This window comes from Urocampus carinirostris, chromosome 2 (genome assembly GCF_059441175.1).
Source record: "Urocampus carinirostris isolate Australia breed hairy pipefish chromosome 2, RoL_Ucar_1.0, whole genome shotgun sequence".
NCBI lineage: Eukaryota > Metazoa > Chordata > Actinopteri > Syngnathiformes > Syngnathidae > Urocampus > Urocampus carinirostris.
Window position 1 is genome coordinate 14,446,958 of NC_142350.1, and position 26,224 is coordinate 14,473,181.

The window sequence follows — 26,224 nt, forward strand, 5'->3', positions numbered from 1 at the left end:
TTTTTATATTTTATTCCTCTTTTAGTTTTTCTTTTTTCAGACTGCCTTTACCAATACATCCAGTTTTCTTTGAATGGGCAGTGTCCATGGGGTAACACCCCTGCGCTTCTTAAATACAGTACTGTACATGTAACGCAACTGACACTTAACGTCACAAATACATTCCAAACATGACCAGAAGGTGACAGCAAATGCTTCCGATCGACTTGGCCCGACTCATTCCTGCAAGCAGAAGAAGAGAGGGAAAAAAAACACCTAGCCTAAGTGTTGTGTTGATGTGGCTGCTAGCCAAAATATTCATAAATATTCATTTCGTGCATTCTTTCCTGTTTCCTCTTCGATAATTAAATTGAAATGGGCAAGAGGGATAATCGTGTGGTGAGTTACTGGGGTTTGCATTTGTGTAAACCCATTTTCTAAATGAGACCGTGGTTTAGCACAACAGACAGGCTTGCTAACGGTAGGCCATATTATTGTGTTTTTTTTTTTGATTGAAGCCCAAATTTAGTCATAAGTTCCAATCTTCGAGAGGTGATTTATTGCTGTCGTATTCAATATGGGTCGTGGTTGTTAACAAATATGCACGTTGCGTAGCTGCTGAAGTTTCTAATATTAGCTTAATGTCTGCACAGTGTTCACACTGTCGTTCTAATGTTTGCACGATTAAACTTGAATCATTTAAAACGTGCACGATTTTGATTGTGCACGGTGTTGTTCTCCCATACACCTAAATAGAGTCATATTTTCTTCATTATTTAACAAAAACTGCGTGGAATTTGTAATAACACTCAACTCGTCTCAGTGGAAGGAAACTAATTTTTTTCCCTAAATAACTACCGTTCACGGTTCATAAGTGCTGTACTTTCAAATAACAATTTTAATAAAAATAATCATCACATTGTATCTTTCTATCTACCTTGGTCATATCCCCCAAGAGGGGTGACCGACAACAAGACAAACATAAAATAATAAAGAAAATAAGGGGAAAAATGGCAAAAAACACACACAAAATGTTTTGGCCCATGGCCACCTCAAATGCCCAAACACCCAAACAAGTTAGGCACCTCGGCACCTAAGTTGGTCATGCTTTCGTCCCTCAAGATGAAATGGGACACCAGAAAGCGGCCATGTCACTCTGGTCAGGGTGACACAAGACACTCTTTTGTTCAACAGCAGGGCCTGACAGCTTTCACTGGTTTACCCCTGCCGCATCATACAGGTGCCCTGCCCATCCCTTAGAACGCGCCCAAACATCCCACTATCCTTTTACAACACCTCTCCACTCATTCCTATCACCAACAATAGTTCTAGCTTTCACTAGATTTAGACCTCTTCATCACATTTTACCCCGTTATAATATAGAATACTCTTAAAATCGTCTGGTTCCCTGAACATATTATGACACGTTTTAGTCTGTCAAGGGGACGGGACCAAGATAAGCTTCAGGTTATTCCTGTCATCTTATGTTTTCTGTTATTTTTAATCAATGAAAATGTGTATAAATCCAAAAAATGGGACCTTAAAGTCGACAATCGAAATGCAGAACACAAAGCACAATTTAAATCAGTGTATACTGTGAAAAAGTGAACCACATTGTAGTGAAGGTTCTCTGTTTTATTTAAATGATATTTATTTGAACATCCTGTTTTTAAGAAATGTGTTGTTTGTCATTCTAGGCCTACGTAAATCCAATAGCGGCTGCTCGATCCAGAGGGCCGGTACAGAACTCGGGACCGACCATACAGGATTATTTAGGAAGACCTCGGCCGACATGGTGAGGATAGAAGAAATACTTTGCCATATTTATTTGAATATTTCAATGGATCATGTGTATTATTTAGCACTCCTAGTGGTAAAAAAGAACCCTTCATCCATATAAATACACAAACAGTAAAATATGCATTTTTGAAATTTGTATTTATTTTACATCACATGAGGTTCCTCTAGACCAGGAGTGGCAAACAAGTTTGACACAAAGCCGAAATCTTTAGCTGTGAGAGTCAAAAAGCCACACCACGCACTGACCTGCCTTGACAGACACACACAAACACACACAATTAAAACATATTATTTCCCATAACACACTCCTCTCCTTACAATACAGTATTGTTCTTGTGTTGATTTCAAGGAAAGTGTCCATCCTCAATTAAAAAAAAACACAAAAAAATAATTAAACATGAAACAAGGCAAAGAGCCACAGTATATAAAAATATGATGAGACAAAGAGCCGCATTCTTACTGGCCACGTGTTCGCCACCCCAGCTCTAGACAGAGCTGTCATGATTGTTAGCCATCTTTTTACCAAAAGAAAAGAATAGTTTGCAAAAGCCTTGCCAAAAAATGGATAAAAAATTCTGCATTTTGGTCACTTGAGGTCTCCATAGTTTGTATTCTTCGCTGTGCTTTTTAGCAATAAAACGTTGTAGCAAATTTTTTTTTTTTTATTACCTTACTTTTTTTTGTTTGAAATAGGTTTTTTTTGCACCACAATAAGGAAAACGATACGAATAATTTGACAAAAATACGTAAGTGGGAAACCATTTTCGTTAAATTTGAGTAATGAATGAATGAAAACTTTATTTCGAACATTATAAAATAAAAACAGGACAAAAACAATGACTCAACAACAAAAATAATGTTAAGATAACATGTTCAAAAAGGGGTAGTGAGAAGCAGACGCTTATTTTGCCTACCCCTTCATCTTCCCTATTTACATTTTACAGATAGCTCCTCTTTTGTGTCTAATACAACAAAATCTCACGGATATTCAAATTACATAGGTCAGATATCCACAATTATAATAATAACATTGTCACATATTTTATACACTAATCATCGTAGTACCCATCTATTAACGTTATAATGTTACTTGTCACTAAATGTAATTGTGACACCAATGATAATAACAATAGCAGTAACAACAATAGCAATAATAACAGTTATGATATAATAATAATAATAACAATAACAAAAAGTTTACCTTTGGTTGTAAACGCAGTATTTCCAATCTCTAGTATCACTCATACCTCACTTTCTTCATCTCTGTATTCTGCCAGTAATAGTTTTTTTTTTTTGTATTTACATTTGAACACGTTAATAGTTGGACATTGTTTGATCTTGTCTTGTAAATTGTTCCAAAGTTAGACTCCACACACAGACACACACATACTTTTCCTGGTGGTTCGGTATTGAGTGAATATTTAAATCTTAAATTGAAATGTCGGTGAGTGAAAGATTTTTACTAAACTGCTGGGCAAAACAATGAGAAGAAAAATGATGCACTTCGGTCACTTTGAGTCTCTGTAGTTTGTGTGCATTTCAGCACTCGTTTTCAGTTGCACTACTTCATACAGCGTCATCTGGTGGTAAAATAATACGCACTGTCCCGTTAAATCTGTTTGGGTTTCTACACAATTGTCTGTCAAGCTAATTCAAATGGTCAACAATGCATTAATGTCGGTTGGTGTCGGTTGGATCCCTTAACCAATGGGTCGTGGGGGCATCATTTCCTGTGGTACGTCTTGGGCAAGTACAGCCTGGCGGGGCCCATCCCTCTTCAGGCCACCAAATGTTTCCACTTTACTTAAATTACTGTTCCCAATTTGTTAGTGTTTGTATACAAACTAAACCATCTTATTATTTATTTTTAAAAACTTATGTTAACAATGAACTAATTTACTGTAAACAGGGAAGAGATAAAGGAGCAGCTCGAGAAGAAGAAGAAAGGCTCGCGAGCTTTGGCTGACTTTGAGGACAAAATGAATGAGGTCAGAAACCGTTATTTACTCTTATTTGAAATTCATAATACATTCATGATGAGAACCTGCTTTGAAAATACAATATTGTTAGTTATATTACCTTACACCACTGAATAAAACGCACTGAGAGAGACAAGTGACAATAATATTTGCTCATGAGGAGATGTTTCACAGTCTTGGCCTGATTCTTATCTGACCAGAACTGCAACAGCTCCCCTATTTTATTACAAATAATTGAGTCACAGGGTTGATGGGGTAGGAGAGTTTAACATAGATAGAGGACACCATCGTAAAATAAAAAACGTCAAAAAAACCATCGTAAAACAAGAAACATCAAATAGACCAGAGAAAAATAACATGACAATGTAGCAGCTTCTCTTCTCAGGCAAATGGTTGAGTGGTTCACATGGTGATAAAACTCTATGAAGCAAGGAGAACTGTTTCTATTAATGAATAATAAATGTATTTTCAGTTATCCAATCAAATATCCTTTTCTCTGTTCACAGAGATGGAAAAAAGAGCTGGCAAAGAACCGAAAAAAGCTGCTGGGCACAAGCGACAAGGACAAAGAAAAAGACAAAAAGGCTGGAGAGAGAGAAAAAGATGAAAAGAAAGAAAAGAAGGAGGTGCTAATGACACACAAACACTGAAATTAAAACCATTATTATATTCTTAATATGGCTTTCTATGTCCAGAAAAGGGAAAAGAAGAAGAAATCCAGTAGGGTGAGAAGAGACCTCCACATTTTGGCGCAAATTTGATTCTATTGAGTCCTTTTATTGTGTCTTCAAACAAGGAGGTTCCCTCAAATCTAATGAAACATGCTTTTATTGTGTTCTGCTCAAGCATTCCTCATCTTCTTCCTCCTCCTCATCAAGTTCTGATTCCTCTAGCAGCTCCTCCTCCGAATCCGAAGACGAGGTAAGTGACATCTGTGGTCTCTTTGAGTCTTTGTCGTTTGTTTTCTTCCTTGCGCTTTTTAGCATTGGTTCTCAACTGGTCTGACTTGAGAATCCACTGGTCGGTCGGTCGGTCAGATCACTTAACCACTGGGCTCGTAGGGACACCATTTCCCGTGGTGTGTCTTAGGCAAATACAGCCTGGTGTTGCCCATTCCTCTCCAGTCCAACATATGTTTCCTTTTGCGTGTTAGGTGAATGTGTTAACCACTTCACTACGGAAACACAATGACAACTTGTGACCCAAATCGATAAAGAAATCCCACCTCACAAATTAATCCAATGAAAGGATTGACTAGTTTGAAACAGAGATAGTTGAGTATATTGATGTATGTATGTATATATATATATATATATATATATATATATATATATATACAAAACTCAATTCCAATGAAGTTGGGAAAGTGTGTTAATTGCAAATAAAAATTGATCCAAGTAAATTGCAAATTCTTTTCAACCCATATTTAAATGAATGCACAGCAAAGACAACATATTTATTGTCTTCACTCATAAACTTTATTGTTTTGGGAGAAAATCATCAACTCTGTAATTTGATGACAGCAACACGTGCCAAAATAGTTGGGACAGGTGTCAATAACTACTCAGAAAGTGGATGAATGGAAATCAACCAACTATTTGCAGGTGAACAGATGAATTAGCAACAGGTGAGAGTTGTTACTGGGTATAAAAAAGGGAGACCCGAACAAGCTAAGTCATTCACATGCAAGGATGGGGCGAGGTTCACCTCTTTGTGAACAACTGCGTGAGCAAATTGTTGAACAGTTTAAAAACAACATTCCTCAAAGTACAATTGCAAGGAATTTAGGGATATCATCATCTACAGTCCATAATATTGTGAAAAGGTTCAGGGAATCTGGAGAAATCACTGTGCGTAAACGGCATGGCCGTAAACCATTATTGAATGCCCGTGACCTCCGAGCCCTCAAGCGGTACTGCATTAAGAACCGACATCAATGTGTAAAGGACATCACCACATGGGCTCAGGAACACTTTGGAAAACCACTGTCAGTCAATACAGTTCGACGCTATATCCGTAAGTGTGGGTTAAAACTTTATGTTGCAAAGCGTAAGCCATTCATCAACAACATCCAGAAACGCCGCAGGGTTCTCTGGGCCCGAGCCCATCTAAAATGGACTGATACAAAGTGGAAAAGTGTTCTGTGGTCTGATGAGTCAGTTTTCCAAATTGTGTTTGGAAATTGTGGACGTCGTGTCCTCCGGTCCAAAGAAGAACAGAACCACCCAGACTGTTATGCACGCAAAGTGCAAAAGCCAGCATCTGTGATGGTATGGGGGTGCATGAGTGGCCAAGGAATGGGTAACCTGCACATCTGTGAAGGCACCATTAATGCAGAAAAGTACATTCAGGTTTTGGAACAAAGTATGTTGCCATCCAAACAGAATCTTTACCATGGGCGCCCTTGCTTCTTCCAGCAGGATAATGCCAAGCCACACACTGCACGTCTCACGACAGCGTGGCTTCGTAGTAAGAGGGTGCGGGTGCTTGACTGGCCTGCCTGCAGTCCTGACCTGTCTCCCATTGAAAATGTGTGGCGCATTATAAAGCGCAGAATAAGACAAAGGAGACCCCGGACTGTTGAACAGCTGAAGCTGTACATAAAGCAAGAATGGGAAAGGATTCCACTATCAACGATTCAACAACTAGTCTCCTCACTTCCTAAACGTTTATTGAGTGTTATTAAAAGGAAAGGTGATGTAACACAATGGTGAAGAAGCCCCTTTCCCAACTACTTTGGCACTTGTTGCAATTATAAAATTCTAAGTTTATCATTATTTGCTTATGGAAATAAAGTTTATGAGTTTGAACATGGATAATCTTGTCTTTGTGGTGTATTCATTTAAATATGGGTTAGAAAAGGTTTGCAAGTCATTCTATTCTAATTTTACTGACATTTTAAACTTTTTCCCAACTTCAATGGAATTGACTTTTGTATATACACACACACACACACGATTTTTTATTGTTATTATTTAAAAAAAAATAATAATTCAAAAACAAAGTGACCAGTAAAACGAGTTCCAAGTACTGCATATATTTGGATAAAAGCCGACATTGCATGTAAAAAATCTTCCTAAAACTGCTTTAAAGTAGCCACATACTAAAATAATTTCAAAATATTGTTAAAGCGTATACCTAGACATTGATATGTATTTAATAATGTAGTTAATAAAGATTAATATACAAGTAAATAGCTCAAAAATATAACATTTTTATGCCATTTACTCTATGGTCCAGTAGTGCTTCAATGGCAGATACTTTACGATTTTCGTGTTTAACAATTTTATCATTCGATTCCATTATCTCCTCAATTAGGTGTTGAGTGAAAATGATGTAATATTTAGCTTACATTTTCAGTTGCAGGAAGTTCTTCCCGTCACAATTTACAACTTGGAGACGCTACCTCGATTTATTTTCATGGCCCATAGTAAAAGTTAATTGATAAGTAATCCCTGTACTAATACACAATTACTGTATATGTAGCATCCACCTGTCCTCTCGGGCGCAACACATAGGGCGCAATGACATTTCATAGGACAATGCGGTACAGACTGATGCCAGCTGCAGTCGGTCACTGGGAGGAAATGCAGAAGCATAGCGACACTACCAGAAAACCATTGTTGACGTCATTTTTAAGCAGATGTGTTGAAAAATATTACAAAAATGTCAAGCATTTGCAGGCACTTCACCCAAAACCCAAGCACTTTTCCATTCTTGAAAGCAACATTAAAATTCAAGCCTTTAAAGGACTTTAAGCTCCCATACAAACCCTTTTAATATTACGATTATTTGTCTAGAAAAATCTGCTAGCGTATTTATTTTTGAATTTTAATGAACTTATGTGTTTTTCTTTCACTAGGAAAACCACATACAAATACAGTTACACAAGAAAAAAATGAGTATATTTTTGTAAACTAAAAAAAATGATCCTTAAAAATGAGGATTAAATTTCTACTAATACAAATCGAGACTTTTTTCTTATTTAAATGTATATTTCTATCATTTTTTTCCCCAGTAAAATGTTAAAAATCGTATTGGATTTATTTTACAAGAAAAATAATCCTCCTTAGGGATAGAGTCATTTTTAAGTGGACTTGTTGAAAAACATGGCAGCAATTTCAAGCATTTACAGGCACTTCATACAAACGTCAAGCAATTTTCAATCCTTGATAACACAACATTAAAATTCAAGCATTTCCAAAGATTTCAAGCACCGGTACGAACCCTGCATCAAATATCGTATCCAGATGTATATATGTTTTGTACTTTCATATATTATTTCTAAATTCTATTTCTATATATTATCTAAAGTGATTCTCTTTTTGTCTGCAGTTTGAAAAGAAAACCGTGAAGAAAAAGCGAAAAAGAAAGAAGTCGTCCGCCAGGAGAGCATCAGATGACTCTGATGCAGACTCCAATACTGAAAGAAAGGTTTTTTTCATTAAGTATTTAGCTCTCGTTATAACAGGGTTCGTTAGGGTGCTTGAAATCCTTGAAAAGGCTTCAATTGATATGTTGTGATTTCAAGGATTCAAAAGTGCTTGAATTCTGGATGACCTGCTTGGGTCAAGGCTGTTGTCATGTTTTTCAACAAGTCTGCTTGAGAATGACATCGACACTGCTCTCTGGTGGCTTCGCTTTGCTTTTGAATTTATTCTTCCCTCGTGATTTTGGCAACCTTTCTTGTTTATATGGCATTGTCCTATGAAGCGTCATCGCCCCCTATGGCACAGGTAAATTAAATGAAATAAAATGATCTGCATTTATGTAGCGCTTTTCAAGTCAAGACTTCCCAAAGCGCTTTACAGTGTGCTTCACATTTCCCAATAGCGGCCGTGCAGCCATGTAAGGCGCTAACCTGCTTATTGGGGGCATTAGAGGTTATGTGTCTTACCCAAGGACACTTCGACATGTAACACGGAGGAGCCGGGATTCGAACTGCGATCTCTTGATCCCAAGATGAGCGCTCTACCTCCTGAGCCTCTGCCGCCCCCAAGGTGCCTGCTACACTTAAACAGGGCACTATGAATTGTGTTTTAGTACAAGGATTATGTATCAATTAGGGACATTTATTATGGGCCTTGCAAAAATTGTAAGGTATCGTTTCCCAGCGGTTAATTCAAGTCACATCACATTAATTTATGACGCCCTTAATCACAAAATGTCTCAAAGGACTGCACAGGTTACAATTACACTAATTCCTGATCGCAAACGAACATGAGGGCAAGGAAAAACTCAACCTCAGCACGAGGAAGATAAGAAACTTTGACAAGGGGCCTCACAAGTGGTAATCCCCTTCCAGGATGACCAGGGTGTAATGGATCTGGCATAGGGTAACAGTACACAAACCATAGTGAACAATAAAAGGAAACATGGGTAATATTTTGAAATGTGTCAGAAAAAGTCACTGGCAGCAACAAAACCTCGAGTCTGTAAAATTGTCTAAAAAGTGACATGACAGCAACGACGCAGCTTCACATCTCTGGCGGCTGGTCGATGCAGACGTAGACATGCTTTAGGTCCAGACGCCGATTTGCTGACTCATCTCGATTCGTCCTTGCCCTTATTTCACCACCAGCCAGGAAGTCAGAAAAAGACGGGAAAAGAAAAGTATGAGGTGGGCATCAATCATAAGCTATTGAATAGAAGTGGGGTTTAAGTCTAGATTTTAAAACTTCCATTGAGGTTGCAAACCTTATCTCCAGAGGCAGAGCACTCCACGGGGCCCCATTGGAATACACTCTTGAACCTGCGGATTTCTTCTTGGATCTTGGAGTCACAAGTACACCGGAATTTTCCCAGCAGAAGCTTTGTGCAGGGACAGGAGGAATCAAATCGGAGCGATAAGAGGGGCAAGTCCATGCAAACATTTGGATGTTAAGAACATTTCCTCCAACTAAAAATAGAAGTTACTGGCATTTCTACCATCAGATATATGGGGAGAGATTCGTCCCAAACAAAGATATTCGCTATCTACCCAAGATCTAAAAGTCATCTCTTGAAAAAAATTCACACGCAAGATTTAAAATCCCATACGTAAATCGCAGATATACTCGGGGCTCTTCGAATTAGATGATTCACACCGGATATTTCTTCTTTTAACTGTACTGGAGAGATTGGAAAAGTGGCTTTGAAAGTCCTTAAAGAGTGCTGGAAATAGGCCATGAAAAATGTGTGCGAACCCTGAAATAACTCAATCGCGACGATAGGACAAAAAATGTAATTCTTTTCTCAACATCTCTGCACCCTATTTGCTCTTTTTGCCCCAAGAAGAAAAAGAAAAGAATCAAGGAAGAAGGTGATAACATCAAGGTGATTTAATGCATTCTTAAATTCTTTACCGATTGATGCATGCTTGATTTTAGAAAAAAAACCAAGTTTGAATCCTTATTAATGAACTCAATTTTGTTGCCTAGGATGACAAAAGCCGGCGAAGGAAAATGAAATCGGAGGCGAGGTCATCTGCTGAGTCGGATGCGGATGAAACGGTGAGTATTAGATATACCCCGATATAGTTCTCCTTCATTCATATTCTAAGTAAAGAATTTGTCACTATGGCAACCAATGGTGTAGCGAGGGGGCTTTGAGATTTAGGGAGTAGTCAAGCTCCCCTGAAATAAATTGTGCATAAGCCAGGGGTGTCGACCATTAGGTCCGTGGGCTGAATCTGTCTCGCACACAGATTCAATCTGGCCCGTGAGACGACATGCAGTTTTAACAATGTCCACTTGATGTCGCCAAAGCCAGGCGCCACTCCTAAAACAACAGTGGGTGTATTTCCTTCTCTTTCAAATTTAAAGATAAAAAAAAACCCAGGTTTTCTAAGAATCAACAACATGTGAGACACAAACGTGAAAAGAAACCAAATTTATTCAACATTTTATATTGTGCTAAAAAATAAAAAACATTCAGAAGTAGGCTTTGCAAAAATATTTGAGTTCATACTTCGTACAACCTCCTTTTGCTGCTATCAGAGCCAGAGTCTTTTTGGGTATGACTCTAGTTTTGCACATCTTGAAACAGAAATATTTGCCTATTCTTCCTCACAAAGGTTTGATGGTGATTGTTTGTGCCATGTTTCAGTTCTTTCCACAAATGTTTTATTGGATTGAGATCTGGACTGTGGCTTGGCCATTCTAACACCTTTATCTTGTTAGTTTTAAACCATTCCAGTGTAAATATTGCTTATGTTTAGGGTCGTTGTGTTGTTGGAAGGTGAAGTGTTGGAAAGTGCCCCATTCTCAGGTCTTTTGCAGACTTCAACAGATTTTCTACCAGAATAGCCCTGTATCTGTCTCCATTCATCAAACCATTAACTCTAAGAATCTTCCCAGTCCCTGCTGAATGAAAAGAAGCCCCAGAGCATGATGCTGCCACCACCATGTTTGACAGTGGTTTTGGTGTTTTCAGGTTGATATGCAGTGTTACTCTTATGCCAAACGTGATGCCTTGCAATCAGCTCATAAGTTCCATTTCGGCCTCGTCTGACCAGAGCACCTTGTTCCGCATGTTATTTTTATGTCCCATGTGGCTTCTTGCAATTGTCAAACTGGACTTTTTATGATATTCTTTTATAAAGGGCTTTCTTTTTTCCCACTCTTTAATAAAGGGCAGATTTATGCATAGTACGATCAATAGTTTGTCTTAAGCACGGATTGTCCCACCTCAGCTGTGTATGCCTGCAGGTCTTCCAATGTGATCACAAGCCTCTTGGATGCTTTTCTGATTAGTTTTCTCCTTTTTTTCGGCCGAAAGTTCAGAGAGATGGCAGGGTTTTGGTAGTTTTCATATTTGTGTTTTACATTTTGCTGATTCTTTGGAAATGTTTTCAGTTTTTTAGCTTTACGCTTGAAGCCTGTGGCAATATGACATAAGGTTATTTGGGAGGGTGGTTTTAAATCTTTCGCCAGCCACTATAATGAGCTAGTCAGAAAGTCCATTCTTGTGAAACGCTAGATTTTCTTCATTGGGTGTATCACATGACTTCCTTTTTATTTTCCTGAGTTTTGTTTATTTTTTTGCTTCCACAGGCTGACACCAAGAGACGAAAGAGAAGTAGTGAGGAAAAAGAGAAAATTACAGTAAGAGTATTTATCTAATGGGAAAGCATTTAGTGCAAGGGAAGGCAACTATTTAAAGTTGTAGGCCGCATTAGGTTGAAAAAAATTCATTATGAATCGATATACATGCAGCCATGTGACATGTCTTTATTTTTGTTTTTAAATCGATTGGTTGTGTCAAATTGGTTTTAAAATGCTTACAATTAAAGCAAAGTTATGTTTTAATCACTGAATTTGATATTTCTGTAGTAGTATTTTTGTAATATTACTGCAGTGTTATTTTTGTAGTGGTTTAAGTTTTTCTGCTGTAGTATTTTGGTATTATTTCCATAATATTAGTTATGTAGTATTTCCATAGAATTGTTTGGGTATATCATTAGTTTTTTTAATTGTTGCGTTTCTGTAATCTTTCTGTGGTAGTATTTGTGTTTCTGGCATAATATTACTGTAGTAGTATTTTGTAGTATTTCCAAAGTATTCTTTTTTTCTTTGCAAAATAAAAGCCAAATAATACATCAGGCCCCTATTTAAGCTCACTTTGATATTTAGTTTAGCAGCATGTTTATAGTATACACACAAAGGGTTAAATGGTACAAGAAACATTTTTCTATTAGTAGTACTAATACCAATATAAGATATTGTCATTTTGTTTGTTTTGTTTTGGCGGGCCGGATGAATAATCCTGTGCATGTAGTCTGCGGTCCGTTATTTGCCCACCGCTGATTTAGTGCACGTTTTTCTCCGTTGTATCCTACACGTCTTTGATTTTTCTCATTTTCAAGCAGGAAAAATCAAAGAAAAAGCAGAAAAAGAAGCACAAGAAGCACGGCAGGAAAAAGAAGAGGAAGGCGTCTCAGTCGGAGTCTGACTCGGACTAGCTTGACTCGACTAATCCCTCATCGTGTTACTTTTCTCTTTTTTTCTTTTTTTGGACACGCCTGAACCATCAAACTCAATTTGCAGTGCTGTGCTGAGGTTGCGAAGCCTTGCATCGTGTTCTTTTTTTCCAAGAGGCTTTGCCAGCTATCGCTTTGCTAGCTAGCGTTTCGCTAACAGCACGTTCCAGTACAACTGAACTCTCCCTTTGAGGAGTTATCCTCTCCTGCATGTCAAGGCACGCCGGCCTCATATTGAAGTTGGACTTGTACCATAAAATGCTTCTCTGTGATATAAACTAGGATCTCATGAATAAAGTCACAATTTAGCCATTTTTCAAGTTTCTTTCTAGTAAGCCGACTACCTCCATCTCAGTGTATGTTTTCACGGTTACCCTCCATGTTTATCATTTTTCATTTTTATGATTAAAATGTTAAAGATTGGGTGCTCTCTTTCAGTTGTTCTTAATAGAGAAGATATTCTACTTCTTGTAAAGTTCAAAGAGCCTTTATGAAATGAAATGATCTGCATTTATATAGCGCTTTTCAAGTCAATGACTTCCCAAAGCGCTTTACAATGTGCTCCACATTTCCCAATTGCGGCCATGTAAGGCGCTATCCTGCTTTTTGGGCCATTAGGGATTCAGTGTCTTACCCAAGGACACTTCGACATGTAACACGGACGAGCCGGGATTCGAACTGGGATCCCTTGATCCCAATACGAGCGCTCTACCTCCTGAGCTACTGCCACCCCTTTATAACTTTTTTTCCACCCAACCTATGTTTTCTTTATCTTTAAGCAATTACGGTAGTAATGACGAATCAGAGGAGGAAGGCCGGAGAGGTATTTCATGCTCGACCCTGGGTTGATTTGTTAGTGTAGCCTGAAAATGGTAGAAGTAAGAAAATGCCTGTTTTGAATACAGTCCAACCAAAACCCCCCAAAATATGGAAAAAGACAAGTTTATTAGTACTATGGGAATGAGCTTACTGAGGATGTGATCATGACTTGTAGCCAGGAGATGGCGGCAGAGAGTAGCAAAATTCCTAGTTGTAGACACCGCCTTTAAACAAACTGAATTTGAAACCATCCGATTTTGAAAACAAAAATGTCTACGTTTAATTTATAGTGAGGGCATTGTTAAACATCCAAGACAATGTAAGCAGGTAGTGAAATGGACAGTACTCTAAATTATATTTTGTTAAAAAGGAGCGTGGCCTTGTCCAAATGATAACGGAAACTCTCCCGTTATTTTTGTGTGTACTGTACATACATACATACAAACATACAAGGGCTTGAAATCCTTGAAAATGTTTCCAGCCCGTTGGATTACTTTATCCGTCCCTCCATAAATGTTCAAATGATGTCAAAAAAGGAAGCAAGTCTCTAATTAATTTCTATCTAAATTTATGTTTTTCAAAATTAACGCAAATCAAATGCTCTCAGCGGCCACTGGAGAGCAGTATGGAGTTTGTATAGTGTGATGAGTTGGTTCAGGTGTTAAATTACATTCACTCAAAATAAACCAGTTAACAAATCCAATGCCAAACATGGCAATCTTTTTTCCCCCATTGCAAAAAAAATGTGTTGTATTTAGATAAATCCATTGACATCTCTAAACGTGGGTATAACCATCCCCTTTTGGGAGGTGGACAAGTACCGCCAATTTTAACACCAGAAACCCCTAAATCATTTTTGCATTTTTAAAACTTTCTTTTGCTAAATAATCGACAGAATAGGCATGAATATAAGGAAAAAGGCAAACAAAACGAAACTTTTAAAACGCAGCGTTGGAAATACTCGACTGCCTTGAAATGGTTCAGTCCAAAATGTTCGCAGCCCTCCTCACTGCTCTTTCGCTCGGCTAGTGTCACTTGCGGCATAGCGGCGGAGTCTGTGGAGGCTCCGGTGTATTACCTTGAGAGTATGTTATTACAGAAGCCCAGAAGTGCCATGATTCAATTAAAAAAGGAACAATGGATGAAAATGCCTTGAAACAAACATTCAATTCATAAAACGACCTTTACAATAAATAGAACAATATACACATTGCCGTGTAAATAGAAGATGGGCCAGTGCCTCGGTTTTGCAAGGATGCAAATTTTTAAGACAATGTTTTTAAAGTAAACTGCACTAAACACATTGGTTCGACTTAAAGGGACAGTGTGTAATATTGAGGGCGAGAAACCTTCAGTAAAATATAAAACATTGATTTGAATAATAGACAAAAAAACATGAACTATCATACCGATGCTAATTTGATAAATATTCATAGGTTGAGAAGTTTTTATTTCTTTGACCTGTTTGTCTGGCATCTTGCTGCTACGCTGTGCTCATTTGGCTCTAGAGTCTAGACAATGCAGTGCCATCTAGTGGTGGAATATGAAACAATGTACAGTACCTTCAAGCGACATACCTCCTCTTCAGAATCAATGTGAAGTTTCTTCTAGTGCAATTTTGGGCGGAGTCTAGCTTGAATCTGAATGTCACTTGATTCAGTGGGCGTGTTGTAAAAGTTGGTTTCGATATTCAAAGAATAAAGAGGAAACATTTGAAATGACTAACAGATGTGGGCTGATTCTCATACAGAAAGGTCTGGGAAAGCAACAAAAAGTAAGTGAGCACTTTTTCCTCAAAATCTAAACTTCAGATCAGTGTTGAATAAAGCATAATTTAAGAATAAATGGGAAACATTTTTGTGCAGATGTTGATGCTTTATCTGTGGCTGACATTCGCGGCTGTTTCCTGCCATTACATCACTTGTCCTGATAAAAGTACCTGCTCGGACCACAAAACCTGCTGCCGGACCCCGGATGGATACAGTTGTTGTGGATACCCCAATGTAATTTGATTTACGGTGCCTTGCAAAAGTATTGACCCTTTTAAGAACTTTTCGACATATTGCCTTATTTCAGGCTTCAAACTTAGAGATGAAAAACTCAAAATATTTTCTAGGAAACAACAGAATCACAATGTATATGACTCCATCCCTCTTCCAATCAACTTCCCAGCCACTGCTGATTAAAAACCCAGGGTGTGATGCTCTCAACACCATGTTTGATAGTGGGGTTGTTATTTTCTGAGAGATGTGCAGTGTTACTCTTTTGCCAAACGTAACACTTTGCAATCACCCCAAAAAGTTCAATACTCGTCTCATCTGACAAGAGCACCTTGTTCTACATGTTATTTTCTTCTCCCATGTGGATTCTTGCAAACGCCAAACGGGCCTTTTTATGGTATATTAGGAAGGGCTTTTTTCTTTCACCTCTTCCGTAGAGGCCAGATTTATGCAGAGTGCGACTAAGAGTTCTATAATGCACCAATGGTCCCATCTCAGCTGTGTATTCCTACAGGTCATCCAATGTGATCATGTGTCGCTTGGTGGCCTTTCTGATTAGTTTTCTGTTTGTTTGGGCCAAAAGTTTAGAAGGACGGCCAAGTCTTGAAAGGTCTGCAGTGGTTTTACGCTCTTTCCATTTGGATTGGATTGCTCACACATTGCACTGGAAGATGTGTAAATGTTGTGTTTCTTCTTGTATCCCATTCATAGTTTGCATTTTTATACAACTTTATCCAGGACCAGGTTTGTGTGTCTTTTGTTCACCATAATAATGTTTGTTCTTTATTCACAGACCTCTGAGCCCAACACAGAGCAGATGCATTCAAGCTGATATGTAATGACACACAGGTGCACTCTGTCATGGTTAGTCATTTAGGTTGACTTTGGATCATTCAGAAGTCATCATGGAACTTCTTGAGTCAGTTGTCTGAGCTGAAGGAACAGGGGGCCAATACTTTCATTGGGCACTTGAGTTCAGTTTGTTTTAACCCAGGGGTCACCACTATGGTGCTAGTGGGCTCCAAGTAGCCCCCAAGAACAACTGAGTAGCTTGCAAACTTGGTTCTGAAAATAGCCCATCACAAGTGGTAGTTCATTGTGTTTGTAGTTCAATGAGGTTTTCAAAAAAATGAGTTTGACCTGGTAAAACAAATAATAATAACATAGTTACGACATAGAAACAACACAGTACTATATTTTTTTAATTTTATTTGTTATTGCGCAGGCCGTGTGTTGCGCCGACTTGGCCAACTGCTGCCCTCGAGGTTTTCGTTGCAACTTGGCCTCCAGGATGTGCGACAGAGAGAAGAATTCCTGGACGCATTCTCCATTTCTGATGAAAACAGCCGCCATCACTTCACTTGAAGCCATCTCAGGGACCAATGACATTAAAAAGGTTATCTATTTCCCTACTTGCAGTTTTTTATGGTTCTACAACAGGTGTGTCGAGGATGCGGCCCGTGGGCCGGATTAGGCCGCCAAGGGTTCTAATTCCTGCCCGCGAGACAACGCTGAGAGAAGCATATAAGAAAAAGGAGTTGCATTTTGAAATATGTCCACTTGATATCGCCAAAACAAGGCGCCACTCATAAAGCAACTCTAGCTGTATTTGTTTCTCTTTCTTTCTCCCTTTCTTGTTCTCTTTTTTGTGCTCTCATTTCTCTCTGATCTCTTTTTAATTTAGTTGTCAGTCCCCGTGAGAATGTTTTCTCTACCATGTGGCCCCTGAACTCAATTGAGTTTGACATCCACATTGTTGGTTGCAAAATGTAGCCCTTGTTTTTGCCGGGGTCAAAAAGGTTCCTTAGCAACAAAATCAGTTTCTTTTTTTTTTGTTTAATCTCTTTAATACTTTTAAATTCAGTTATGGCGAACTTTTGTCTTTTTTTCTGAACATAACTGCATGAATTGCCTTTTTCCTTTATTTTAGTTCTGAAACTAAAAATATGTTGTTTTCATGTCAGTAAGTAATATAAAATATCATTCATATAATAGCAAATTGCAAATAGTGTTTTCTTTTTAAATGTAATGTGTTTAGATTAATCTAAATGTATATTTTTCATAATATTAAGAGTATTTTATTTTAATATATTATTAATTTATTTCAAAGTACCTCATTAACGTGGTTTGATAGTTACATGAAATATTTAAAAAATGTACAATTGTATAATATGGCAGGTGGCAGATTATTTTGTTTACTTTGGATTACCAAAATTTTCTGACAATGACACTCCTTGTGCTAAAGGGCATCACAAATAAACGTGACTTGACATGACCTAACAATATTTGGGGGTTTTCACAAACCTTTTTTTTGTAAATATTGATGTCATGAGAAAGAAGAAAATGTCCCAGAATGTAGTTGTTCGAAAAACAGTATTATTGCCCCATTCATTCACTTTAAACAATAATCCATTTAATATCGACATATTTTAAAATTATTACTCTTTAATAAACAAGTGAGGCAAGATTTAGAAAACAATTTATTTTCCACATGAAAGGAATAATAGTTATCCTTTTTTTTTTCAAAATCTTAACCCAGGCTGATTTTCCAGCTAAAGTCGATGAGTTTGGAGTTATCCGCTGCAATTCGAAGTTCTTCTGCCCTCGAGGCTCATCTTGCTGCAAAGGATTGTCGCCACAAACATGGAATTGCTGTCCTTATCCACTGGTATGGATCTACCATTCACTTTCTGTTAAGGAATTAATCCGCCCTTCTCAAAATCACTGTGTGTGAATGTGGCTCTATTTTGACTATTGCAAAGAAGATTGCTTATAGCGCCAGTTCAGTTTATTTTGACTATTATGACTATTATTGTGCACTGTAGTTCTTCAACTTGATTTGAGTGTCCGTGAAACTATCTGTGTTGGGCACGTTACTCTAAAAAATAGTTACTCGTTATTTCTTCCAAAAAGTAACCGAGTTAGTAACTGAGTTCCTCTATTGTATCAGTTACCAGTTACCAGGGAAAGTAACTATTTCTGTTGCTTCAAATATGAAATGAAATGAAATGATCTGCATTTTATATAGCGCTTTTCAAGTCAATGACTTCCCAAAGCGCTTTACAATGTGCTCCACATTTCCCCAATAGCGGCCTTGCAGCCATGTAAGGCGCTAACCTGCTTATTGGGGGTATTAGGGGTTCAGTGTCTTACCCAAGGACACTTCGACATGTAACACGGACGAGCCGGGATTCGAACTGGGATCCCTTGATCCCAAGACGAGCGCTCTACCTCCTGAGCTATTGCCGCCCCTAAAAAGTTGTATGTCTGAGAATTCAACATTTTTGAGCAGTATTCGAGAAAGTCAGGTTTGTAATATTTATAGCACCTCACCAGCAAGAGATGTATCTACACTTGAAGTGCAAAACAATAATCAGTCAATAATGTAAAAAAATAACAATCAGCATTAAAGTGGCTTTCATAAATTCAATCTAACTCGCACAACTTGAGACATCTGGTCAAGTAGACATAGCCCACTGTACATCAAGTAAATTGTTTACAACAAAAGTCAATTGTCAAACAGTATAAATTGAGATTCACAATCTCTAGGCAGACAAATGCTCAAGTAGTCACATGCTACTGCGCTGCAAGTAGTTTCACACAACAAAAATAAACAGTTTAACAATATAAAGTGTGTTCAACACTACAGTGTAAAGTAAATAAAGCAAACTCTCACAACCTGAAACACTGGTCAAGTAAAAATCTGCAACCCCAATTCAAATATTTTGTCCACAACAGAAGTCAACAGTAAAACAATATAAAGTGACTATACAACCCCGCTCTCTCTCTACCTCCGTCTATATCATCGCACCCTCTCTATCCATCTATCCTGCAGTTTGGGAACAATTACTGCTTAAATCCTACGCTAGTTTCCCCACAAATGAGATGCTATGTACTGTATTGTGATTTTTAATTGGGCTCTTACGCGTGATATTACGGTAGGACGTTCTTTATTGTTTGACGCCGTTACACACGCATTGTTTCGTGTTATTGTAAATGGCTGCCGTGTTAGCTTGAAGTAGATCCGTATTTTGGTGAATAAATATATATTATCGATGCTGATTTCTAACAGACAAAGTAACGCACCGCTTTTGACCGCCAGTAACGGTAACGACGGAAAAGGTAATTAGTTAGATTACAACGTTACTGAAAAATAACGCCATTACGTAACGATGTTATTTTTAACAACGTTATTACCAACACGGGAAACTTTACACTTACTACTTTCAATTTATTGGATTCACAAAAATGTCGGTTTTTGGGCTCTTACGTAGCTGAAATTTGGGATAATGAATCATCACCATATTGCATTGTGGTTGTTCTCACAACCTACTGTCTTTCTTTATTCCAGGGCCAATGTTGTGCAGATGGGCAGCACTGCTGTGAATATGGGTATTCATGCAACCTTTCACCCATAACATGTAAGAGAAGAAACACAAATCCAGCTGCAACACGGATCAAGACATTGCATTATTCTCTGAATGCAAGATGACATTCGATTGGCTTCATTTTTGTTAGAATTACTTTGCATGATACAGGGTGCTTTTCAATTCTAATGTGTTTTTTCTTAGTTTTTGTTTTGTTTTGTTTAAGTCAAGTTAAGTCATTTTTACTATAGCCCTTAATCACAAGGAGTCTCAAAGGGCTGCACAGACCACTGACTACTGCAAACTACAGACTATTATTACACCATCCCGTGATGTAAAACCTACATGAGGGTGAGGAAAAACTCAAAATATCAGCATGAGGAAAAATAAGGAAACCTTGAGAAGGGACCGCACATGAGGTGTTCCCCCTTCTAGGATGACCAGGCTGAAATGGATGTTGCATTAACAATAAAAATAAAATAATTAAAGTATATTATAAAATAAAAAATAAAATAAAAAGGATTACCAGGTTGCAATGAATGTAGCATCAATGACATTATATAAAATTTGAGTAGACATTCAAAAAACAAGGAGAGAAGGAATCGATTGTTTACTTGCAAAGAGTACAGGGGTGGAAGCCTTCAGATAGGGGATTCAAACCCTCGCTCTGACCCCACAACAAACACCTTCTTTTTCATACAACTTCAAGGATACAAAAAGCAGATCAGCCCGTAGAGGTGTGGAAATGAAAGAATGGCAAAATGATTGGTCAATAGTAAAATAGCGCATAATAAACAAAACAACAAACCGTAGTGTGTAAGAGACAAAACAATGAAGAGTGAGCCAAAATTGCAAGCAACTGCACCATTAGGTTCCTGCGGATCCTTGAAAAGTCTTAAAAATAAGGCCTTCATTGGAATCAAAATGTCTTAAATCCAATGTTCACAAGTCTTAAAAATGTGGACACTTTAATAAGATTTATATTTGTTTGAACTTAAATATTTAATAACATTTATCAATTGTCTTTTTTAGTAATTTACCGATTTACCTTTGTGACAACATGGCGTCACCACAATAATAGAACTATCAAAACGGTGATATGGTTTCAGTCGGGCCTTTCATGTCTCAGGTCTACCCAGAATACACATAGCAACTTGGGACAGAGACGTTTACTTTGGACCATGCCCGGGAAATAAACATTTAATGCGAAGTGGCTCTCCGACAAACATTTTCGCCATGTCTAAAAGCTTTGCCAGGTAATGTGTACGAAGCACAATGTATTGTGTGCAAGAAATATCTGTTTTTTGTTGTTTTGCTTGTTATAAATGTGGGGGTTTTTTTTGTCGACATGGTCTGGAATTTGATTTTAAAGGGCATTTAAAAAGTCTTGAATTTAACTTGACTTAACTTAAGCTATAGGAACCCTGAGTGAGCCTTTTGACCTAATTTAGGAGTTTAATAAAATGATTATCACCAATATAGTGACAATTCATTTACTGTATTCTTTCTCTCTGGCTGGAAGTGATGTTTTTTTCTTCCCTTTGTTTTGTGCCGTAATATGTGTAGTGTAGTTTGGAGTGTGAAAACAAAACTCTTAAGAATGTTCTTGAAAACTTTGTTGCCTAAAAAAATATTTAAGAGGGAGCCTAACAGGAATAAAGATTGTAAAATGATCTAGTTTCTTTTTGCCCCAAAGTCCCATGCGACTTAATCTGAATTTTCTTCTGTTTATTTTGAGAATTGATTGTCTAACTCTTAACTTGCATTTTGCTCTGTTAGACTGTTTAAGGATGTCTTTAGCATCAAACGTCTTTGAAGTTTTCCTTTTCATTTGGTTTACTCTTTATAACCCCTATAGATGCAGGAACTCGTCTAACCTTAGTACAAACTTAATTGGTTCAAAACATAAAACAACTTTTAAACAAACTATTAAAAGGGGCAGGTAAGGGAGGGCTGTGTGTGTTGAGTGGGCGCGACAGGCTGTGTGTGTGTCTGTGATAGGCAGGTGTATTCTGTCAGTCTACCAGCAGGGCGGGCACACAAGTAAATGTCTCCACCCAAAACAAATGAGGAAGCATGGTGACTGCTAGCCTTTAGCAGCTTGTTATATTGAAAACAATTCAAGTAAATTGGAAATTCAGAAGTGTGCAAAGAATTGGTGATCACCAGCGGGTGCTATGTGGAAGTGACTGAGGCAAAAGCGAGGCTGCGAGTCTATGCCGATGCTACATAACAACCCTCAAAAACTACCAATGCGGAGCCAGTATCTCACCAACGCCAGATCCGTTACCCATGAAACAGATGACCTGGAGCTACAACCCATGGGAAACCGCTACATTTGGCACAGTTGTATTTTAATCATCATTTCGAGGTTACTTGCTACTAGTGTGCAGCGAGCCAGACGCTCTCTAAATCGCTTCCTTGCACTGAAAGGAGAATCCCTCCAATTTCGTTATACTTTTGTATAATGTCAATATAGAGCATTCATTCAACTGCAATTCTGTGTTTTTATTTGTAGATATATAGTTATGCTATAACAGTAACCCGCTGCATTGGTCAAGATTTTGGAGCAGGAAGCTGTCAAATGGACATTCTGTTATAACCTATATCGAATGTTGATGGTGACTGTGTAGTGTCTGTTGATGCCCTTGCACCATCCGCTGCAACCTGGACATGAGCGACTCCTCAAGGTTTCTTCATTTTCCTCAGGCTGACAAGTTTGAGTTTTCCCTTTCCCTCATGTAGATTTCAGATCAGGGGATGTTGTAATGGTGCAGCCCTTTAAGACTTGTTTGTGTGGTTAGCACGGTTCTGAGGTCATGAGATCGAACCTCCTGTGTGGAGTTTGCATGTTCTCCCTGTGCCTGTGTGGGTTTCCTCCGGGCACTCCGGATTCCTCCTACATTCCAAAAACATGCATGTCAGGTTAAATGGCCGGTCCAAATTGTCCCAAGGTGTGAAAGATCGAGTGAGTTGTCTGTCTCTGTGTGCCCTGCGACTGGCCTGCAACCAGTTCAGGGTGTGCCCGAAGATAGCTGGAATGGGCTCCAGCACCCCCGCGACCCTACTGAGGATAAGCGGTACAGATAATGGATGGATGGATAGTATACTCTCAGTAAAGTAGAGGTCATTTTAACCCTTGGAGGCTCTTTTTTCATTGTGACTCTGCTTTGCTAATTTGGTCCCCATTTAGTGCGATAACCCAGGGATTACTGTACAGTATTTAAAAATACAAGGTGTTTTTGTGGACTAGCCAAAATTACAAGTGCATCCACAGTGTAATTATATCCAGCAGAAACAATGTGCAAACGTAAAGAATACATAGTGAATCTATTTCTACTACGCATAATATATTTTTTATGTTGACATTTTTAATCGCAACGAAAAACTGTCAAACGTTGATAGCAATGTGCAGTATTGTTTTGTGCCTTGGTGGTCGCATGTCAGGAAGGAAGTTGGGTTGGGGGTGGGCATCGCGGGGGCGGCCGAGTTCATTCAGCTTTACCCCGGTTAATCTCGAACGAGTGCCGGGGAGATTTATTAAAACAATCCTTTCATTTAAGGCTGGAATCATGGCTGTGATGAAGATACAAGACCAGGTAATGTCACCTTGTTGCTATTTCGAATTGCACTACGCGCACATGTACTTTTCCCCAAGTTCAGACCTAGTTGCTTTTTTTTTGCAGGTGAAAAATGTAATCACAGAACTAAACTAGCTCGTTTTCAATTCATGGGTATTTAATAACATACAAAATGAAAAAAAAAGGTGTAGCCGTGTTCGTATATCAGCTAGCTTGGAAAGCTAGCGGCTAACGGTAAACAAATCAGTAGCCAAATCCTAACAAAGAAGTTAATTTACGCCAAGCTTCTTGTTACATTGTGACACTTTAAACCCATTGACAATCCATTTTTCCTCATTTACTCAACTTACATAAAACGTCAAAAGTAGCTCAGTTTTCTCGGACCTATTTTTATGTATCCCTTGTTCCTTTGTCAGTCAAAACGACACCCGGCTAACTTCTTACTGCTACTTGTTAGCTTAAAAACATTTTACGATTTTACGAAATGCTTCACTGACGATTTACTGATTTCATATATTCGCAAGTTTTGAATCGTGTACCCCTTTTGGGTTATATTTTTTCAGAAGTAGGATGTGACAGCTGCGAGTGGGGGTCGGACTCTCAAACGATGGTGTGAAGTAACAAAGTACAAGTAACTGCGTAAATGTACCATAACATATTAGACAATACTTTGAGTTAATTGTACTCATATTTAAAATAAATATTCAATGATGCATACGTCCCTTGATTTAAATAATAATAATAACGAAAAAACAATTAAAACATTTTCCCTTATTCATTGACATCTGATTATTTTCATGGCACTCCAGTCTGTAATCTAGATTAGCAAGATTAACTAGAAAGTGCAAGTATTTAAGTAGATTTTCCAGGTTCCTACATGTCTTGCTTTTTAGTTTATCCTCCTTTTTCGATGTGATCTTCCAGATCTGATATCAATATCGCTTTGATCCAAGCCCAAAAATTGAGGTATTATATTTTGAGTTGGCCATAGATAGTTAGAGTTTTAGATTAATGGGATTAAAATTTGATTTACTATTAATTTGAGGAACCTGAATCCTCCATCCAATTTTGAATGTAAAAAAATAACTAAAACACATTTATAAACTCCTGTGCTATCAGATTTGTATCTGTGTTGCACTTTGCTGCAATATCAGTATTGTATAAAAAATGAAAAAGTTGTATCTCTACACCCCTATTTAAAGAAAACAGACATTCAGTGTTTCCCATATTATTTTGCAAGACCCTGGTGGGCGAATAGTCTACTACAGGTATGTAAAACATACAGCCTGTGGACCCATTGGATGATGTAATCAGCCTCGCCATTAATTTGCGAAGATGGCAAAAAAAAAAAGCGAGTCTCTTAGTCAGTTATATCAAAAGTTATCATTTACTTAATAAATGCATACCCAACGCTCTCTCCGGCAACTATTCGTCAGTGTTGAGTTTGTATAGCGTGGTAAATTGGTTCACGTGTAAAGCATTCACTCAACTGTCAAAACAAACTATTTAACAAATTCAATGCAAGAAATTAAACTATTTTTGCACTAACGTTTGTCAATAAATGTGTTGTTTTTGTCTAAGTGGGACCACGGGCATGTCCCCCAACTCTCTGCTTTAGTGCAATTAGTATTATAAAAACAAGTCAAAATTAGAATTATTAGACATCGCACTCCAGGGTAAACGCGTAATAGGATAAAAACAAGTGAAATACAGACGCTGCCCTACTTACGAACGAGATGTTGAAATCTTCTGGACGATCGTTAGTAAGTTGAATTTGTTTGTAAGTTGCTCCAGTGCTATATTTTGTATGTTTAAGGTTTATCTAAGTTTGTTTGAGGCTTGTATAAGTAACCTGTATTGTTTTGAAACAGAAAAATACACGTTTGATAAAATAATATGCTCTATAACAGTGTTTTTCAACCTTTTTTGAGCCAGGGCACGTTTTTTACATTGAGAAAATTTTGCGGCACACCACTAACCAAAAATGTTGTAAAATGACACTGAACAGTATGTTTAATTACAATATAATTTATAATACCCCCTGTTTTACAGCACATACACTTGACAATGACATCATATTTGCAGAAAATGATTTATAAATGTTTTATAAAATTTTAAAAAGTGACATTGGATTATTTCTCACGGCACACCTAGCGATCTCTCACGGCACACTGGTGTGCCGCGGCACAGTGGTTGAAAATCACTGCTCTATAACGTTATAAAGCAGGCTGAATGATAAAGCATAGTACTGAAAAACAAAGCTACACATTAAGCGTTGACATTCTGTGGTCTATGAAGCCCTTTAAGACTCCTTGTGATTAAGGGCGTCACAAATAAACACGACTTGACTTGACTATATAGATAAATAAAGTTAACTTACTTTTGGAAGAATCGGGCGACTTCCTCCTCCGTGGTAAAAAGTGGACGAAAAAAAAACGCATCAAGCGTTCTAATTCCACTTTCATTTCAAAAGAAACTGCTCGCCTCTTCTTTACACTTTACAAAAACCATATTGAATGGATGCAAAAGATATTAAACAATAGAAGCGTCAAAGTTCTTCGCGTGCTAGAGATACAGTGCAGTGTGTATGCACACAAACCAGGAAGTATAAACCAGATTTCTTCTTCGGGGTGGATGCTGGGTGAGCTTTCACAGCGCCACACGCTGGTAGGGGCGGAAAGAAGCATTACAGTACTGTCCTATACCCGGATAAAGGTGCAAAAAAATCTAACTTACAGTA

General features: G+C 37.9%; 3 protein-coding genes across 6 annotated transcripts in view; all 3 read left to right on the top strand.

The window, feature by feature from the left end:
- The first annotated feature begins 211 nt into the window (after positions 1-211).
- On the top strand, positions 212-13,140 carry fam133b (family with sequence similarity 133 member B). 4 transcript variants are annotated; one of them, XM_088329018.1, is made up of 11 exons: positions 212-378; positions 1,677-1,774; positions 3,689-3,767; positions 4,265-4,384; positions 4,454-4,483; positions 4,605-4,679; positions 8,094-8,192; positions 10,032-10,073; positions 10,178-10,249; positions 11,792-11,842; positions 12,604-13,140. In XM_088329018.1, the coding sequence occupies exons 1-11, from the start codon at positions 355-357 to the stop codon at positions 12,697-12,699; spliced, it is 786 nt and encodes a 261-aa protein (XP_088185144.1). In that variant the 5' UTR covers positions 212-354; the 3' UTR covers positions 12,700-13,140. The 4 variants fall into 4 exon arrangements, with proteins under 4 accessions (XP_088185144.1, XP_088185145.1, XP_088185146.1 ...); XM_088329019.1 differs by having other exon boundaries at positions 12,607-13,140; XM_088329020.1 differs by lacking the exon at positions 8,094-8,192.
- A 2,127-nt stretch (positions 13,141-15,267) lies between these two features.
- LOC148371112 (progranulin-like) lies at positions 15,268-21,576 on the top strand. The gene is made up of 5 exons (XM_088327806.1): positions 15,268-15,310; positions 15,402-15,539; positions 16,762-16,932; positions 18,076-18,204; positions 19,888-21,576. The coding sequence occupies exons 2-5, from the start codon at positions 15,402-15,404 to the stop codon at positions 20,026-20,028; spliced, it is 579 nt and encodes a 192-aa protein (XP_088183932.1). The 5' UTR covers positions 15,268-15,310; the 3' UTR covers positions 20,029-21,576.
- A 1,761-nt stretch (positions 21,577-23,337) lies between these two features.
- ankrd28a (ankyrin repeat domain 28a) overlaps positions 23,338-26,224 on the top strand; it is a 40,266-nt gene continuing 37,379 nt past the window's right edge. Inside the window, exon 1 of the mRNA XM_088329023.1 lies at positions 23,338-23,502. Coding sequence (XP_088185149.1) covers positions 23,344-23,502 — 159 coding nt within the window. The 5' untranslated portion in view covers positions 23,338-23,343. The remainder of the gene's footprint in view (positions 23,503-26,224) is intronic.